At 39.1% G+C, this 19,070-nt stretch overlaps 1 protein-coding gene across 2 annotated transcripts in view; it reads left to right on the forward strand.

Moving 5' to 3' along the window:
• The window catches only part of nkd1 (NKD inhibitor of WNT signaling pathway 1), a 31,650-nt gene extending 13,393 nt beyond the window's left edge, over nt 1-18,257 (forward strand). Inside the window, exons 4-10 of one of the 2 annotated variants that reach the window (XM_067440036.1) lie at nt 5,052-5,109; nt 10,535-10,638; nt 11,463-11,558; nt 11,994-12,141; nt 13,206-13,287; nt 13,474-13,601; nt 13,944-18,257. In XM_067440036.1, the coding sequence (XP_067296137.1) occupies nt 5,052-5,109; nt 10,535-10,638; nt 11,463-11,558; nt 11,994-12,141; nt 13,206-13,287; nt 13,474-13,601; nt 13,944-14,452 (1,125 nt within the window). In that variant the 3' untranslated portion in view covers nt 14,453-18,257. The remainder of the gene's footprint in view (nt 1-5,051; nt 5,110-10,534; nt 10,639-11,462; nt 11,559-11,993; nt 12,142-13,205; nt 13,288-13,473; nt 13,602-13,943) is intronic. The other variant, XM_067440045.1, reaches the window with a different exon arrangement.
• The last annotated feature ends 813 nt before the right edge of the window (nt 18,258-19,070 follow it).

Here is a 19,070-nt window from a genome sequence, read left to right on the forward strand (position 1 = left end):
CTCCATACGGTGTGGAAATGAACGGGTCTTTATCATCGCTTAAGTGAGCCACAATACGATCGCAAATGAATAAACAAGTGAACATGACACACAAGCATATTCAAGCAAAAGCCAGCATATATTAGTTATCGGCTAATGTCCGTTCTGTGTGACTCGTGTGTTTTGAATAATGACGTGCACAGAGCGCTCTCTTCTCACCACCAATAGTAGACACGCCCCTTGCCTGCAGATTGGCAGAAGTTTGTTATTGCACTCGACCCGAGTCCGTTTTGGTGTAAATAACCCACAACACCTTTAATTGGTGTAATAACCCACAACATTTCAAGAACAGCAGTGAGACATTGCCTTATTTGGGCAATGCCACCGCCAAAAAAAAAAAAGGAAAAAAGTTTTGCCATCATTTACTCGCACTCATGACTTTCTTTCTGTGGAACACAAAAAAGTAATTTTAAAGGAGGTTTTTGTGCATACAATGAAATTAAATGGGGTTCAAAACATTATGATCATTGCATGTACAAAAAAAAAAGAAAAAAGAAACTACAACTCATACAGGTTTCAATGGACATGAGTAAATGATGCCCAAATATACAGTATATATTTTGGGTGAACTTTTCCTTTAAGAGTGCAGTACTGACACTCCAGTCAGTAGTTCAGGTTGTCTGGGTTGTCTGTTCTGCTCATTATAAAGTATGAGGTGCTTATGTAGGTCACTGCACTCCAGACTCTTTCATCCTCACATTTAGAAAAGTATGTAGGGTACTGGGGGGAGTATAGGGAGTCATTTTTGGATTGGCCCTGTAGCTAGTGAGGACCGGTTTTGTCGTGCCCTCGGTGCAGGGGGTCGCGCAAGCATATACATCCCCTCTCCAGAGATCCTGTGCATGTAACCGTATATGCTTAAGCAAGATAACAGACACGGAAGATTAATCAGGAATTCAGTTGCGAGTCTTTTTCTGTCAGCGCTTTTGACTATATGTTCGTGGATGATTGTCTCGCTGATGAAATATGGCACCTTTAGGCACATGTGTCTTTGTCAAGGCTTAAATTGTCTTAAAAATGGAGTGCTTCAGGTTGGCTGCAGTTCACAGTACTGAAGCTTTCCATCTTTTTTGCTTGTTTTAATATGATTAGGACTGGTCTGTGAGTGTGAAAACTGAAGGTGACAGAGAAGAAGTGAAAAGGCGACAGAGAGAGAGAGGCGACAGTCTTAATTGGGTTTTCCCGGGTTTGATGAAGTTCCAAGGCTGTGGCCTAGTGAAGGCTTGGCGACTGATCTGTCTGTGTGTTTTATGTGTGCGTGTGTGCATCTGGCCCGTGATCATGCAGAACTGTCATCAGCTGTGTAAATTGTCCATCAGCCCTTGTGGCGTGGCAAGCAAACAGAAAATACAGAGAGTTGTGTGGGACTTTCCACAACACACACACTCCCTTACCCACATACATGCGTTCACACACATACCGTAATGACAAAATGAACAAGGCAACATTCATATGTGTAATCTAATTAAGTCATATCCCATATTTAACCTGGGTGAGAAATCCCCTGGCTTTCTCTTTGCAGTTTTCCCAATTTTGTTTTCATAGTGCTTACATATTAATGTGCCAGTCCAGACACCTGGGGGTGACCCTTACATATTTACAGACACTTGGCATTGTGTTTGAATGTGGTTCCAGGTTTAAGATCGCTTTGTATCTCTTCCCCTTAGTTTTTCTTTATTTCATTCTTGTATTTGTACTTTCACACTGAAGTATTCGTTTAGGCTACTTCCACTGATAACAGAGCCAACAAAAACAGCAACGGAGTGCTTGATATGTGTTTATGTGTTTTGGCAAATCAGTAATGTTGCACTGGGTTCTGTGGGCATCTATTTGTACTCAAACTTCTCTTCTTTCCTGTTTTGGCTTGCATTAAAACAAAAAGATCTAGCTGGTTTTCCACAGAGTGTGAAACATGGTGTCTGGGAAAGAGTTTCTGGTTGCTGGCACAGATTGATGAAGCCCTTGTTTATGTTTCACAGGCCTTTTCATGATGCTGCTGAGGCAAAAGTCCCACAGCAGAAATGTCATTGTTTCATCTGTTATAAACATTTATAAACACAAGACAGTACAAAACATAGACACAAATGCATTCACACCAGGAGTTAGTCGCAGGATACAAGTTCTCTCAGATGTTTTTCATTCTTCATTTAAAATGTTGCCCAAGTAAAGAGATACAATCTTTCACTGCTTTTGACTTTTGTAACATTATGAATTTAGCATAATGTATAGCATAATAACACAGTTAAGACTAATCAGTGTTGAAGCAAAGTAAAATATCATGATATATCTATCCTGATTTTATTTCGCTAACGTGAAATAACATTACTCATAGCTATAAGATTAGCTATAAGATTTTGGTCAAATCGCCTACCCTTGCTCACAAGACTTCATCTGTGAAATTACAAGATAATTCTTTTAAACAAAACCTCTGTCCTTCACTCTCACTCTTCACACGCAAACTCTGTCCCTTTTTTCTTATTGAGTTTTCACTTGCGCTATAAATGGCACTTAGTCTCCATACATTAGTGAGTGACCTGAAGCACATGGTCACCTTAACACAGGCTGAGTGTGTACAGATCCCTCTTCAGCCTCTCATTACAACACTGAAGAGAGATCAGCCTCTATTGATTACACTCTTCACAGCCAATTAGCCTCTGATGTTAAATGGTAAGTGTACAAAAGCATGTTATTTAAAAAAAGACTGGTTTCGGTGGTCAAGGTCACCGCAGTACAGTGTGTCCCCTCTACAAGTGTGTAGTGACATGCTCAACTGTTTGCTTGAAAGGTGGCTGGATCTAAAAAGTAACATGGACATCTACCATATAATTCCATGGTGTGTGTGGTTTTACCAGAATATATTTTATTATATTTTAATAAGTTTAATATTATTATATTTTATTTGATTTATTATTTTTTAATTCCTATATGTCCCTAGTACTCACATTCTCATGTCTTACCAATATCCATGTAAAATGAATATTTTTGTTTTTCTAAAACTCAAATTAAATATAGTAGAATGAAATCCAAGGCACTCTTCTTTAGAAAATAATAAAAAGCCTTTATTAAACTGGCTATTTCATGATAGAAAGTATAAAAGCCATGGGGAAAAAAAACAACCCACACGTAGCGGCCCAAACAGCCTTCTTCAAGGTATGTATTACAATCAAACAATTTACTCTTTTATAGATGCTGATTAGAAACACCTGAATGACAAATCACATGCACATACAGAGAAGGTCCACTAGGAGGTTACATAGCAACAAAAGGCATATCAACGAAAGGGCTGTTTTTTGGGTTGTTTTTTTTCTCCCATAGCTTTTATACTTTCTATCATGAAATAGTCAGTTTAATAAAGGCTTTTTATTATTTTCTAAAGAAGAGTGTCTTGAATTTCCTTTTACTATATTCTACTGAATTCCCGACCCCAAAGAGCACCTTCAAATAATCCTTTTCTAACTCCTTGAGCACCCAGGCCACTTTTTTCCTTCAAATTAAATATTTTCCTTCATTTGCTCATTATGTTTCTGTATGTGTTTCTAAAAAAAAGAAGTGTAATGGATTGTGAAATACATTGGGTTTGTGAGATCCAATATTTAAATATTATTCATTTATACATTTATTTAAACATTTGAAAATGATTTTTATTATTGTAAGGGTGTTGGGTGAGATGAGAAAACAGAAGCAGAGAAGCAAGAAAAGAGGTTTTGATATATGGTGGTGGAGACTGGGACTCTATAGAGCTTTTGAAAAGTGACTGAGAGGGGCGGACAGACGCCACAGTGATTGTGCTAAACGCCACTTAGAGGTGAAGTTCAGGGATTAGTGAGTTTCTCACAGCCCTCAATGTCCTGCGTAACAACACCTATCCTTGCTCTCAAACACAGCACAATCATTTGAAAAGGCCAAGTAGTGCTTTATCCCAACTTGACCTTGAATGATAGAGAGAAAGAAAAACATTAAAGAGAAATAGTAGAAGAAATTCTGCTGACTGATTCTCATTTCAACCAACTGAGAAGAGTCATATTTATAATACATCCCATCCATCATCCAGACAACTCATAATTAGCGCATTCCCCTCGCATGCTGTTGGCTAACCTCTCGGGCATTGTGGTAAACGTGTGTGTTTGTCTGTGCGGCTTGGTGTCTCTAGTGGCCAGTATATGGCTGGAGGCACTACAGCAACACATTTAGTGTTCCTGTCTAGCGTAGATGAAGACAAAGCATCCCCTCATCGGCAGAAAGAGCACACACATGCAGCTGCAGAGCTCCAGTGGATGCTGTAGGGTCAGTCTTTGGGCAAGAGAAATGAATTGTTAGTATCCAGACAGCTGGAGTGTTAAAATGAGACAAAGGTAGCAGGTGTGTTGAGACAATAGTCTTCTTCTAGACTGATTGCTGGTTGGAAAGATGACAGAAATGTTGTAGACTGTTGCTTTTGTGTGTGTGTTGTAGGGGTAGGATGGTTCAATATGTTAGATGAGACACTTCCAGTATCCAGGGTAACCACACCTGCTCACATTATCTGTTATGGGATGTGTAGACTCATCATATACACGCAATATAACATAGGGTTATTGCAACCATCTCACCTTTACAACTAATCGCCCTGCACCATCTGTGAGTCAGAGCATTGCTCTCCCCTCTGCCTGTCTTAAGACCTTCCTTCAACTTGGCTGAGTTTAGGGCTATATGGGCTATGTGGGCTATGAAGTGGGCACTCCTTCCTCAATGTTTCGGTGATTTAATCCCATGGCAACTTGTTCTAGCAGTTCTATGCTTGTTCTAGGTGCTTGTGTGGGGGATGCAAGTTCAAGTCCAGCCTGCATCATGTCCTGTCATTAATTTCCTGTCTTCATAATACTTATTGCACAAAAACACCTGCATAAATGTGTTGTTTGAAATACTACCATTGCATTAGTTTGGCATTCTTTCTAATCTGAGAAGTGTCATATCATTTTACAGTCATTTTCTTTTGAATAGGTCTAACATTCTATTCCTTTCTGTCTTTGCAGGACCCACTGGATGAAGGTTATGCTGAGGGCATCAGTGATGAACATTATCGTTTAGAAGGTAAACTCTCACAATATCCTCTTAAAGAGGTACTTCAGCGCTGGGAAGATGAATCTGTATTTAGACTGGGTCATTCATGTAGAAAGGTTTTTTTTTTTTTTTTTTTACATTTAGTGCTTTCTAGACTGAGAAAAGACAGAAAATGTATTCTTGTCTCATGGGGATGAAAGAAAACAATTCCCAGAATACTTTGCTGCCCTACGAGGCCATTCCCAAAGCCACCGCTACTAGATTACTACGCGGTCGCGTTCATTTTCATAAAATCAGTTCAGTTAGAGAACAGAAACTACAATTAAAAACTGAACGTGTCTGTTTTATATAATGTGATTTATCCGCTGAGGGAGTGTCACAGCACAAACGCTGCAGGAGTCAGATGGCATTCACCGTCATGAATGAGCTTGTGATGAGAGCTGAGGTAAACGCGACTAAGCTTGCTGCATACATTCACAGCACATGTTCAGTCTGGCGCGCAGGGCCGGCGTTTGTTTCATTTCTGTTACTAAGCTGTCACTTGCTAGTTTTCTACATATCGCTACGTATTACAAACATAACTTCACTGACAATAATCTACAATAACCTACATGGATGTAATTTAAATATCAAAGTCCAGTACGTTATAAATGTGGATAACGTATCATATGCATGCTAGTTATGAAAAGTACAAATGCTCTCTACATGGGCGTCGGAAGCAAATAAAACCAGCCAAAGAGCTAGAGCCGGCACTGCTGGCGCGTTTTCAGTTCATGCTTTTGGAAGCTTAACTTTCTTAGGAATTAATTTGAGAAGTTTACTTACCACTCACTTTGCTTCGCACCCTATCTGTTTACATGAATGCCTGCAGCTGCCAGCTGAGCTGTGAGTGTGATCTCCCATCCCCCATGTGCAGGTTGAAAACATGTGGAAATAGCTCCCTCTGCTGGCTGTAGTCTTTAGTCTCTGGCAAAAAATTCCTCAGATGACCCAAATTGATGATATTTGCGTCATTGGAGGATTTTCTTCAGAAATAAAATGCATAAATCTCTTGTCTCAGAGGGATATGAGGGGTGGGAGCACAATCATTTGAATATACTCCAGGGTTTCTACTGATAAAAAGCCATATGCTGATCGCTGAAGTAACCCTTTAACAATTGATGTTCTCTTGGATATAAAGAGCAGTTTTATTATTTCTCCGCCTGGATTAGATAATATATTATCAATGTGGTAGTGAGAAGAAAGGTTGGTTCCACTAGTTTTGGTCAAAATCATTTGGTTGATTTAATTTGACCAAAAGGTTTATTGAAATCACAGTGTTGGCACTGGTTCTTGTGATGTTTATTAAATCATTTGACCTCAAAGTGAAGGTCATGATCAAAAGGCTACAACAAGGTCAGATTCCTGTTCAAAATGTACAGCTTATGTTTGCTTGTGGTTCACTCATATTTGTGTGGTTCAAAGGTCAGTCGAAGAGATATGTGATTGGCTAAGGTATTTTTGGCGTTATTGTTGCCTCATAGTTACATTATATCAGATCTTACCTCTGAAATTGGATCTGGCACATTTTATTTAATCTGTAAAAAAATTAAAAATAAATAAAAAAGTGATGCAGAATGCAGATTTTTGGATATTCTTGAATATTCTATATTCTATATTTGGAAGCTGGGAGTTTTGACCTTGCATCTTAAAATGCTCACTTCTTGTTAAAGTTCCACTGCACGTTATCCGTACCGTACATTCATGCTGAGGAAACACACTCGGCTTCAGCTATTAACCAGTCACCACACAGTTCATTCTGAACTCCAGGTGAACCTTTAGATTCAAAGCCACGTTTGGGACGCCGCCAAGCTATCCTCTGTGTTCTATAGGGCTGTTTTTAAGCTCCGTCACCAGAGCTCTGCAGAGATTTTGGCTGTCTCATCACTCTGTGGGGCAGGACTTTGACCATTGCTGTGAGAGTTAGCACTTTCTTTGTGTATATGTGTGTGTGTGTATGTGTGTTTAGTTTCTTTGTGACCATTTGTTAGTCCTCTAGATAAACAGCTCCTGTATATTGTGAGCTGGCTTGCAAGCAGGCTTTGGCCCTGGAGCTCAGAGTTACCTTTGAGTTTCTGGCCCTGATCAAAAGCCCTGATCTGACGCAGTTTCCCTCCAAAAAACCTGTAAAAGCTCCCCGGGTACGACTGCTCTCATCCTCTGGTGCTTTTCTTTTCTTTTTTCATCCTCCCTTGCCTCTCGCTGCAGAGGGACAAGACAGGTCCTCTTTGATCTGAGCGGATCAGCGGAGGAGAAGTGAATGAGAGAGAGAGAAGACAGAGAGATACTGTTGTGTCTGCCTATCCTTTTGGCTCGTACAACAAACACTGTTTCAGATTTGACTTTGCTTAATTAATTAGAGATTCTGTTTTACAGACGGACTGATCCTGGGCCAAAAGGTTTGAGAATGGAACTTCAAAGCACAGGGATTTGGGGCAGGGGGGAGGATTTAGCCTGCAGGACCCAGCCTGGTGCTGAGCTGTGTCCTCACTGAGCTGCGTTAGATCTGCTCTCATTTAAAACATCTCCATATTATTACCCACAATATACAAAGAGACAAGTTGCTTCTCAAATTTGGGTATTGAGTTCAGGATTAATCCTGACAGGTATTCTCTAGTTCAGAATGGGCCGCTGTTAGACTGTCTTTCTCACCTTAAATTTGCTTGTTTTCAGGCAAGTAATCAGGATATTTAGGAGGTTTCTGAAGTCTAGTCTTAGGTTGTGATGGCAGAAGTTTGTCCTATTTAAGCATTTATACTTACAGCTTTATCCAGGCATATAGCTGATCTCCCATAGTCTGCCATTAAAGGGAGAGTTAACTGAAAATTAATATTCTGACATCTTCTGGTTGAACCTGTTTTTATCTTTTTTAGAACATAAAAAAGACAGTAAAAAAGCACTATAAACCTAACCTCATATGACTATATTGCAAATTTTACTTTTTACCAAAAGTTACTGACCGAAAATATTGCCTTCAGCCAAAGAACCCAAATTTCAGTTCTGCCAGGACAACTATCATCAAAAATGATTGAACGCTAGCACACACTTTGGGTTGGCGGTATGGTTCTGTTCTGGGCAAGAACATGCAGCTTAGCATGGAGAAGAGAGCAGACTGAGGAGAGGGAGAGCAGACACAACGTGCCTTTGGGTAAACCAATTATTAATGATCAATAATTTAAGGGGGGGTGAAATGCTGTTTCATGCATACTGAGCTTTTTACACTGTTAAAGACTTGGATTCCCATCCTAAACATAGACAAAGTTTCAAAAACTAATGTTGGACGTTTGATGGAGTATTTCTGTGTTAAAAATACTCCTTCCGTTTTCTCACAAGTTTCGGAGAGTTTTTTTCGAGTATGGGTGTCTACTTGACGTTAATAGAACGGAAGGTCTATGGGCCGTACGGGCTCTTCTCTCGGTAGGGTGGGTGCGCGCGCGCGTGACTAGAGGGAGAGAGGAAATGCACGGCCGTACACTCTCTCAGCTGCAGATCCAGTCGTCCGTGAACACTAACGTCGGTTATAGTCCGCGCCGCGCTCCATTCCTCCACTTTGACATTAAGCGACTTCAACGCTTCAGCACAGCATTCCGGGAAGGCAGCGCTGCATTTGAACCAATTTGAACGCAGAAATGCTTCAGTCGCATCGCAAAGTGGATCTCCACACTCCAAGAAGTGTGTTTTTGACGGAGCCGTCCCAGCGATAAAGGTTCAGTCCTGCTTTGGAAGCAGCCGGTGAGTAAAACTGCTTCAAATGTCTGTGCTGTGCTTATCGTCGCGTATGTAAACATCAGTAAACGACACGATCGCGTGCTTCGTCATTCAAATGCGCTAACGGACTTCATTGCTGTTCTATATAAGGTTATAACGTTACACTAGTCTGACGTGCAAAGCCGTTTTGCTTGCTACTAAGGTTTGGTCGCATACAATAGTCCATAAACCGAATCATGTCCTCATAAACTGAGAGTAAAGACAAATGTTGACAGGCCATTAATACAGTACATACCACAGAGACGGACGTCCTGCTGTTGCTGTTTCTATTTCAGCCTCCGAATTAGATTCTGGATCATATCTATTAGCTGAGATCGATAGCAAGGGTTTCTCCACGCTTGAGGACGTCGCCGCTTTGCGCATTCGTCATTCTTTAGCTCCGCCCACACGATACGCCTCCAGGCACTCGGTACAGCCCATATTTCTTTTACAAATATATGAAGGATGCAATGCTACTCTATAGGTACTCAAGATTGACATGAGATTGACTGAAACTGAGTGTTTCACACCCCCCCCCCCCTTTAATGTACAACATGATTCAAGAAAAAATTTTCTAATTCGAAGAGGAATATAAGAAGTCCTGACTGGATGAGAGGAGCTAGGGATGGAGGAGGGTAACAAGCTCCTGAGAAACACGATAAAGCTGCTGATAACACTGAATGAACCTTATATAAAGGGATGCTGTGATAGGCAGTGTATTCCTATAGGTAGACATAGATCATCTTGAGAGTCAGCTGATGCAAGCTTGACTGACGTGACTTGCCAGAACTCATGCTAAGCTTGATTTTACTTAAACTTGGCATGTTGATTTAAACTGCTTACATTTCGATCTGCTGTTTTGGTTCTTGATCATCTCTAACCATCTTGGAGCGTTTTTCCTCACCATTGTTGCCATTGAATAACTTAGTGGGGGATGTAAGGCTCTCTTTAATCTGCTTTCAGGCAATCCATAATGAAAGGGCTGCCTTTGCACAAATAAAATTGTACAGATTTGAGATTTAGACAGAATCTACATGTGTGTCACATGTCCATCAATACCTTCCCAGGCTGTTACAAAGTATTTAGAGGAGTGTGTACTTCTTCTGAGTTTAACTTTTTTTTTTTTATTTTGTATAAAGTGTGATTTATTTTATGTCCCATACTATAAGATTGTGTGAGTGTCTTCAGTGTTTGTTACTGGACGGCCGTAGTTAAAATTGCATGGTTTGATTCAAAAATAGATGAGAATTGCATTCTCATTTAACTCTTTCTCTTCTCTGTCTATTTGAATTTATACTTTTTCAATGGTGTATTTCAATATTTTCCTAATTGAAAAAAAAGAACACATTAAGAAATTAATAGGACTCTTGAACAATGTATTAAATTATGTAAAGTCACACGATGAAGACATATCAGTGGTCTGTGAAAACCCATTCCACTTGTCCGGCCAAATATTACTGGTTTTAACTTAACCCCATTATTAGAATCTTTCAGTTTTGGAATATATTAATCAAATAGCTGACTGTGAATCACACATTTCTACACTGGTATCTGTAACTCAACACATTTGTGCTTTTATTTGATGCTACATACAGAATATGTCAGTGAAGGTCCAATATGTTACTTCTTTAAGCACTTGAACATTATGTGAATGTGTGTCCCTCTACAGTGGCTTTGCCTCCTGAGAAGACTGACAACTGCAGTGTGGAAGAGAGAATGCAGGACACTGAAGGCTCTGCCACCGTCGGCCCACACAAACAATTACAGTTTGAGGTCAGTATACACCACACATACATGATGGGTGAGGCATACACTACCTTTTAAAAATGTGTGGTCAGTAATTTTTTTGAAGAAGAAATCAAGAGTCAAGTGTCAAGACATTTATTATGTTACAAAATATTTCTGTTTCAAATAAATTATGTTCTTTTGAACTTTATATTTAATACAACATAAATAAAATAAATAAATATATTTCAAAAAGTGTTTCTTGAACACTAAATCAGCATATTCAAAAGATTTCCGAAGGATCACGTTACAATGGAGACGGGATTAATGATGCTGAAAATTCAGCTTTTCCATCACACGAATAAATGACATGTATCAAAATCTTTTTAATTAAATATTTCACAATATTACTGATTATATTGTATTTTTGTTCAAATAAATGATGCCTTTATGAGTATAAGAGACGTCTTTAAAAAACATTAAAAAAAAAAATTGGTTACACTTTATGATAAGGTTTCATTCATTAACATAGTAATTGTAATAACTAACTAGTACTAATAATGAGCAATTAGGTGCTATTGTATTTATCATCTTTGTTAGTGTTAGTTAATGAAAATACAGGCATTGTTTGTTCATGTAGTTCAGTGCATTAACTAATGTTAACAAATACAACTTTTGATTTTAATAATGTAATAGTGAATGTTGAAATTAACATAAACAAATATTAATAAATGCTGTAGAAGTGCAGTTCATTAGTTTATGTTAACTAATGAAACTTTATTGTAAAGTGTTACCAAAAATGTGTACCCACCTCGAAGTTATGAAGGGCATTTTGAATGTGTGTGTTACTAACATTGTTGTTTATTAATCAGGAGTTGGAGTGCGCTGTATCAGTTGAAGAAGATAACAGGCAGGAGTGGACTTTCACACTCTACGACTTCGATAACAATGGCAAGGTCACGAGAGAGGTAAGACACCGGAAACCTCTATGCAGTAAGGACAGTGACTGATGTATGTCATGTTTGTCTGTCTTTTTTCTTCCACCGTGTCAATGTCTCTACCCTGTCTCTGCATCTCTCACTTTTCACTTTCTCACTGTTTCCATCAGCCTCATAATTGCTCTGCATTTACATTTCATTTTCTCATCCTAAATAGCCACATGTGTATAGTATGTTTCATGCTTGTACACATGGTCTCCACTGCATCTGTCTTCCATCCCTGAGGCTGTTGAGATTCTGATTACCACATTATTATGGACATGCCTGGGTATAAATTATGAATAATGCATGTATCTTATATATCACGTAAAGGCTTGCACAGCACAAAGAGTAATCGACTGTCTTGTGTCAGTGAAGGCCTCTTAATTTAATGGCTTTTTTTCCTCTTTATCTCTCTACTTCCAGGACATCACCAGTCTACTGCACACTATATATGAGGTGGTGGACGCATCAGTGAATCACTCCCCCAGCAGCAGTAAGACCCTCAGAGTGAAACTCTCCGTCGCCCCAGACTCCAGCCAGAGATGGAGGAACTGCACCCAGACCAACACAGGTACAAAGAGAGCGTGTTTTTCCAGATTAAGAGATCTTTTTCAAAAAATTATCCAAATGATCCAAAAAGGAAATTGTCACCATTTACTCACCTTCATGTTTTTCCAAACCTGTATGACATGAGCATAAAAGAAGAGGTTTAGGAGAATGTCATGCTGTCAGTAGGACTGTATTCTGAGTCTTCTGAAGCCGTGCAGGTTTATGTAAGGGACAGGGACTGTATATGTGCAGTGTGTAATTTGCCATGATACTTTTATGTTTTTTTCTTTTCTTTTTGGAGCTTGACAGTCTCATTTTCTTTGGACCAGTGCAGCCTAGACATGTTGTTAAATACCAAATTCTGTATGCCATTTAAAAAGAAAAACCATGAAAAAGATGACACAAAGGTGACAGAATTTTTGGGAGAACAATCTTGTTATGCTGTCTCCTACCTACACTATTGCCCTCCTCCTTTTCCCTGTCTTCCGTGTCATTGTATCTCTTGTAAGATGAGTTCATAGTCAAAGGCAGATGACGAGAGAGAGAAACAACACAAACCTCTGCAGCCCTGAGCTTTTGGATTCCTTTTGGAAAGCGCTATCTTATCCTTCTCTAAAAGTCTTCTTTCAGACAGTCTTTTGCTGTTTGAAAAATAAATATATCCACATTTAGCCACTTTCTTACTGTGTTACTTGGTAAAAAAATACACAATGTGATTGAGAAGAGAAAGTACACTGAAGAAAGTGTTTCTGTTTGTTTAGTGCTGTCATTTGGGCTATTTATACCCGTCATGTATTTGAAAGAGAAGAGTCTTTGAACAGCAGCTGTCTTCATGCAAATTCACAAGTGTGTGTTTTTTAGATTTATATGAGGCCTGAGGTTCAAAATAGAATAAATGAAGCATTGTTGTTTTTTCTTCTTTTATGAATCTTCAAAGTAAATGGAAAACAGGGAACAAAGGAATCTTTCTTATTTTGGTCGGTCTTTAAAGCTGCTGCAGTATATGTGTGTGTGATGCTCTGCAACTCAACGGCGTTCACTTTGATAAAGACCCCCTTCCTAACTCTCACTCTCTCTCTCATTTAGACACTCCCCATCCCAAGCACAGGGGAGAAAAGTGCATTGAGGACTCCAAGACTTCAGAGAAAAAGTCAAGAGCTTTTCTTAGGTAATTATAAAATTAACTTATTACACTAAACATTACAGTTTGTCATTGTTACATAAAACTACAATATATACACTTCAGAAGAACATGTCACAGTTGAAACTTGAAAAACGGAGGACTGGTTCAAGTCTGTGTTGAATCTCAGAGCAAGGTACTTGCTGTCATTTCAACATGATGTTGTTGTATTAGGCGTTACCATGCTGAACACCACAACCAGCAGGGTTGCCAGCGGCACTGCGTGGATGAGAACTTAGAGAGAAGAAACCATTACCTTGACCTGGCTGGCATTGAAAACTACACATCCCGCTTTGGAACAGGTAAGAGCTTAATCACAAAAAGTAAATAGAGCCAATAGATCTTCCTCATTAAGGCCCTACTTACACCTGGAGCATGGATCTGTCTTGTGTGATCCAGCATTTGTAGTTTAGTGTATATATATATATATATATATATATAAATAATACTAAATTATATATATATATATATATATATATATATATATATATATATATATATATATATATATATATATTAAAATCATTGTTTTAATTATATTTTGTAAGTGCACGTATCAACTCTTGTAATTGTATTGTGTGTGTGTGTGGAGATGAACATTTATAATAATAACAATTCAAATAATTATTTTGTGTTTTTCTTAGCAGCTCCTGCAACAGAACCAGCAAAACCCAACCACACCACACGTTCATCCAATCAGACACGCTCACGATCTCAAGAACCAGAGAATGGCCACATTTACCCTGCTCACAATCGACGTTCACAGCCCATCTCTACAGATCCTCCTGCAGTCCTCAGCCGGCACACACACGCACTCCGTTCACCCAAGACGCATCGCATGCCGCCCACTCAGGCCTCTGCCGGTCGGGTGATGAGGAGAGGAGCGCCGCCTCCCCCAGCGGTTCCCAACCAGACCCCTCCTCACCAAAGCTCAGGCCCATACCGACGGCACAAACAGAGGCCTAAAGAAGGGCTGCACTATCGGGCTCTGGGGCCAACTGTGACGTCCGGCCCGGTAGTGGAGAAAGAGCACGTTAGGGATTTGCCCAGTCTGGTGCTGTATGAAGGAGGACTAGCTCAGGTGGTCCAGCGACACGAGCATCATCATCATCATGAACATCATCATCACTATCATCACTTTTATCAGTCCTGAAGAGTGAACCCACATACAAATAAGAAGAAACACAAGGAACATGTAACACATGAATGATCTTAAATCTTCTTGCATGGTCACATTGAGGCTGAGAAGGACACAATGCATCATGTTCATGAAAAAGTGGCAGACAGCGTGTGGGCATTTGTATATATAAGTGTGTGTGTGTGAGGTCGTGGGTTGGTTTGAATGTGCGTTGATGTAGTCAGTCCTGTCTTTGGCAACAGGAGCTTTGGACAGGTTTACGTACTACGTAAGGGCTCTATATCCATTTTCTTTCTTTCTTTCTTTCTTTCTTTCTTTCTTTCTTTCTTTCTTTCTTTCTTTCTTTCTTTCTTTCTTTCTCTCTCTCTCTCTCTCTCTCTCTCTCTCTCTCTCTCTCTCTCTCTCTCTCTCTCTCTCTCTCTCTCTCTCTCTCTCTCTCTCTCTCTCTCTCTCTCTCTCTCTTCTCCCCCTCTCCCTCTATATCTCGCTTTCTTAATGCTTATCTGATTGGCCTATTCGGTTGAAAAGCTGGTCAGCCCTGTTAAATGAAGAATTGTTAGTTGTCCAACCACTTTTGAAGGAATACAATTCCTTGGTTTTGTAATTTATATTGTATGTGTGGGGGGTGGGGGGACCTGCTCTTTGTGTGCCTAAGGTGTCTTTTTTTTTACACTTATCCAGTTGTTTTGTTCGTTTTTTTTTTCCACTGAAGACCACTTGAAAAGCACTTCTTGTGCCATTGCATTCAAGACACTTTATCTATGAAGAGCTTCTCTCCGAAAAAAACAGATCTGAATCAACCTTTAAAATGCAATACAGGACACATGTATAGACAGAGCCTGTAAAGACGCTCAAACCATCAGAGAGGACTTGTTGAAGGACAGTACGAGAACTACACTCTACAAATCTACATGAAGAAAACAGAGCATCATAATCAGCTGCTACCTCTAGTATTATTATGATTATCTGTATTATTGATATAATTTTTTATTATTCAGATTTTATTTTTTATTTGTCTGTATGTTCTAATATGCCACCAATCTGCAGTTATGTTGAAATGTATTGGATTTTAATCCATTGTAAGCTTTATTACTGAAACTTACTGAAACATTTATATTAATTTGTTTAATTATTTTTTGTGTGTTTTCCTGTCCCCGTAACATTAAGCTAATTGCATTGTAAGACCACTAGGTATCAGAGTTTATAGTGTTATTATGTGTATCATACAATATGAGATCTTAAAATAATCTTCTGATGATTGTAGAATAATGTTCTGAAGGCTGTTAAAATAATTTATTTGAAAAACATATTCCTGTCATGTTTATGGGAAGTCAAATCAAAATATTGGAAAACATTGAATAGAGTTTATATTGTACGACCCAATATTATACATGATATTGTATCTTTTGCTTGTTTAGTTGTGGTTTCAACCTTTCCTTGTTACCAGTTCAGTAATAACAAGATCATTCAAGTTTGTAAAGTGTAAAAAAAATTGTGCTGCCAAGGAAAAATAGTATTTTCAGTTCTCAGGTTAATTTGGTTACGTTTGAGTAATTAATTTGACAAGACTATATAATCTGTTTTGAAGGGAGCAGTAAACCACTGGACTGTAAGGCTATTTTGGTAGAGTGTTTAATTTCTTTCAGATTCCAATAATATGTCCTCAGACTGAATTAGGATCTTCTAGACAGTATGGTAGTGCCTTTAGCTCAGAAGCCCTCGCTTGTTGGCAGAAGTGAGATGGGTAGTGAGAGAACAAGTCTGGTTGATTTGGAGTTCATCTGTTCCCTGCAGCAGTTTTAAACAACATTTAAATAGTACATTATGAATCTATTCTAGGTTCGATGTATCCCAAGTCACCTAGAGGGTGTGTGTGAGTGAGTGTGTGTGGCAGCTGTCTCATTCCTCAGGGGCAGAATGACAGTATTGCCGCCTAGAAGTCTCCAGTCCTCCCATAACTCACCAATACCCCACTGACAGAGTTAATGATCGTGTGTGCATCTGAAACCAGCTCTACGGAAGATTATGAAACAGAGAAGCCTACGTTCAAACTCAAGCTGGTGTGTGTGTGTGTGTGTGTGTTGTGTGTGTGTGTGTGTGTGGAAACTCACAGCAGGTGTTTTAATAATCCAAGTGTGTATCACATAATTGATTTTTTACATACAGAAACACACATTAAAGGGTTACCTCAGCGATTTAACATATGGCTTTGTATTAGTAGAAACCCAGAAGTATATTCGAAGGATCGTGCTTAAATATCGTCAATTGGCATCATCATCGGAGGATTTTTAGGCTAGAGACTACAGCCAGTAGAGGGAGCTATTTCGGCATGTTTTCAACTCGTGCATGGGGTGTTGGGATCACACTCACAGCACTCAGCTCGGACAGCCGCATGCATTCATGTAAACGGAGCGGTGCTGAGCAAAGTGAGTGTTTCAACTTCTCAAATCAATTCCGATGAAAGTTAAGCTTCCAAAGGCATGAACTGAAAATGCGCCAGGCTGAACCCGCGCTGTGAATCTATGCTGCGCTCGCGATTAGGCTACCTCAGTGATGAATGTAATCTGACTCCTGCTGCATTTGTGCCGTGACTCTCCTCTGGCTCACTCACATGTTATTGAAGAGACATGTTTAGTTTTTAATTGTAGTGTCTGTGTGTAGTGTCAGAGGTGGCTTTGGGAGTGGCCTCGTAGGGCAGCGAAGCAAGTGCATTCTGGGAGTTGTTCTCTTTCATCCCCATGAGACAAAAAAACATTTTCTGTCTTTTCTCAGTCTAAAAGGCACCAAATTCAAAAATAATTTCACATTTCTACTACGTTAATGACCGAGTTTAAATACAAACCTTAATGTTAAAAAACTGAAGTAACCCTTTAAATGCTAAATGTGGTACCGTTTTGGCACTTGCAGCTTTTGGCCTCAACATGGACAGCAGTCAGTGATGAGATGTGTTCATTATACTTGGTTGCAACCTGTTCAACTTCCTAATATGTTTAGGGTGACTCGGTTGACTCTTCTGCTCAGTAGGATGGTGGAAATGTGAGAGCATCACACACAAGACTCTGGAAAAAACACCTGCAGCTTCAGGGTGGTCTCATTGCAGCTAGTAACCTTTACTCAGTCTCGCTGTTGCACAATGTGTGCTGTGGAGCTTATTTCTCCTTCTCATTCTCTCTTTACAGTGAGATAGTATGAGCTGTTGCCATTTGAAATGATTCTGACCATTACTTAAACATGTATTGCTGCTAAAAACAACCCATGGCTTTATGAGAAAATGAAAAGTTTAAAAACGGCAACTGTGCAAAACATCTAAATGCGCAGTGGGTTCATTTATAATAGTATTTCATGATATGTAGCTACTGCAGTGTTCTTGGTCATGTTTTAACACTGATCCTTTAAATATCTGATCAGTTGCGGCCTGATGGTTATAAATATAAAAGTGGGCCACTGTATACCAGTATTTTAGACTGATTGTGTGCTATTTATTTGGATGGTATGCTATTTGCAATTTTCTAAGAGTTCCATTTGTCTCTATAACATTTCTTAATTTCTGTTGTGCTTTAGTTTGGTGTGATTGAGTGACGACCCACTCTCATCAGACTCAAAGAAAGTGATTCATGGAGATGCTTGTAAATAAAGAACACAATGTGGTAGCATTTCATGCCACACCTGAACACTAGTACATATAATTTGTGACTTTCCTAATACTTTTTCATGCTCTTGTTGTTTAGTTTATATAGATGGATGGAAAAATTGCTTTATTTATTTAATAGCAGACCTGTGCCAATAGAAAACCTTTCATTAAAAGCGGAACTGTTGCTTACTGACTGGGTGGCCCTGATTTCTTTAGCCATTGTTTTTTGATGATTTCTTTGCATGCAAGTACACTACATCATATGCTGCATGCAGAGATCTCTTTCTGCTTGTGCAAATGTGCAAATACTTTAGAAAAATATTAATACTCTAGCATGCTCTCTGATATCTATGTTCTTTGCATGTCTTGCTTCAAATATTTCCCACAGCTTCAGCATTACACATGGCCGAAGAAAGTACTGAAATCCTAAATTTGAAAGGAACACAGCGACTTTTGGGGACTTTAGCTAATTCACTGTATCCTCCAGAGTTAGATAAGTCATTAATAACATTTTTATCTCTGTGTGTGCCATATTTTTGTCTGACACACACGCTAGCCAAGCTTAGCAGCTAGCTTGGAGGTGAATGGCTCCATCTAGCCTACTGGTCAAAAAGTGACAAAATAACACCAACATTTTCATATTTACAAGTTGTGATGTGTACAGTTACATTGTGTACTAAGACAGGAAATTAAAAGTGTCAATTTTCTAGACTGATATGTCTAGGGACTACACTCTCATGTCGGCAAAATAACCAAGGAACTTTGCTGCCATAACATGGGTGCAGCAGGTGCAATGATATTATGCAGCACTAATATGACATTTGTGACATTTAAGCAACAGTGCATTTAAGGTATCAATTTTCTTATCAGCATACGTGTTTCCTGTTAACCAAAACCCATGACCCTTTGGCATTGCAAGCGCCTAACATTTGAGCTAGGCCTAATAGAATGCTACTAGAACCTAAAAAAAATTGTTCTCCTTAACTCAACAAATACGTTTAC

Source organism: Pseudorasbora parva, chromosome 1, assembly GCF_024679245.1.
Source record: "Pseudorasbora parva isolate DD20220531a chromosome 1, ASM2467924v1, whole genome shotgun sequence".
Lineage (NCBI taxonomy): Eukaryota > Metazoa > Chordata > Actinopteri > Cypriniformes > Gobionidae > Pseudorasbora > Pseudorasbora parva.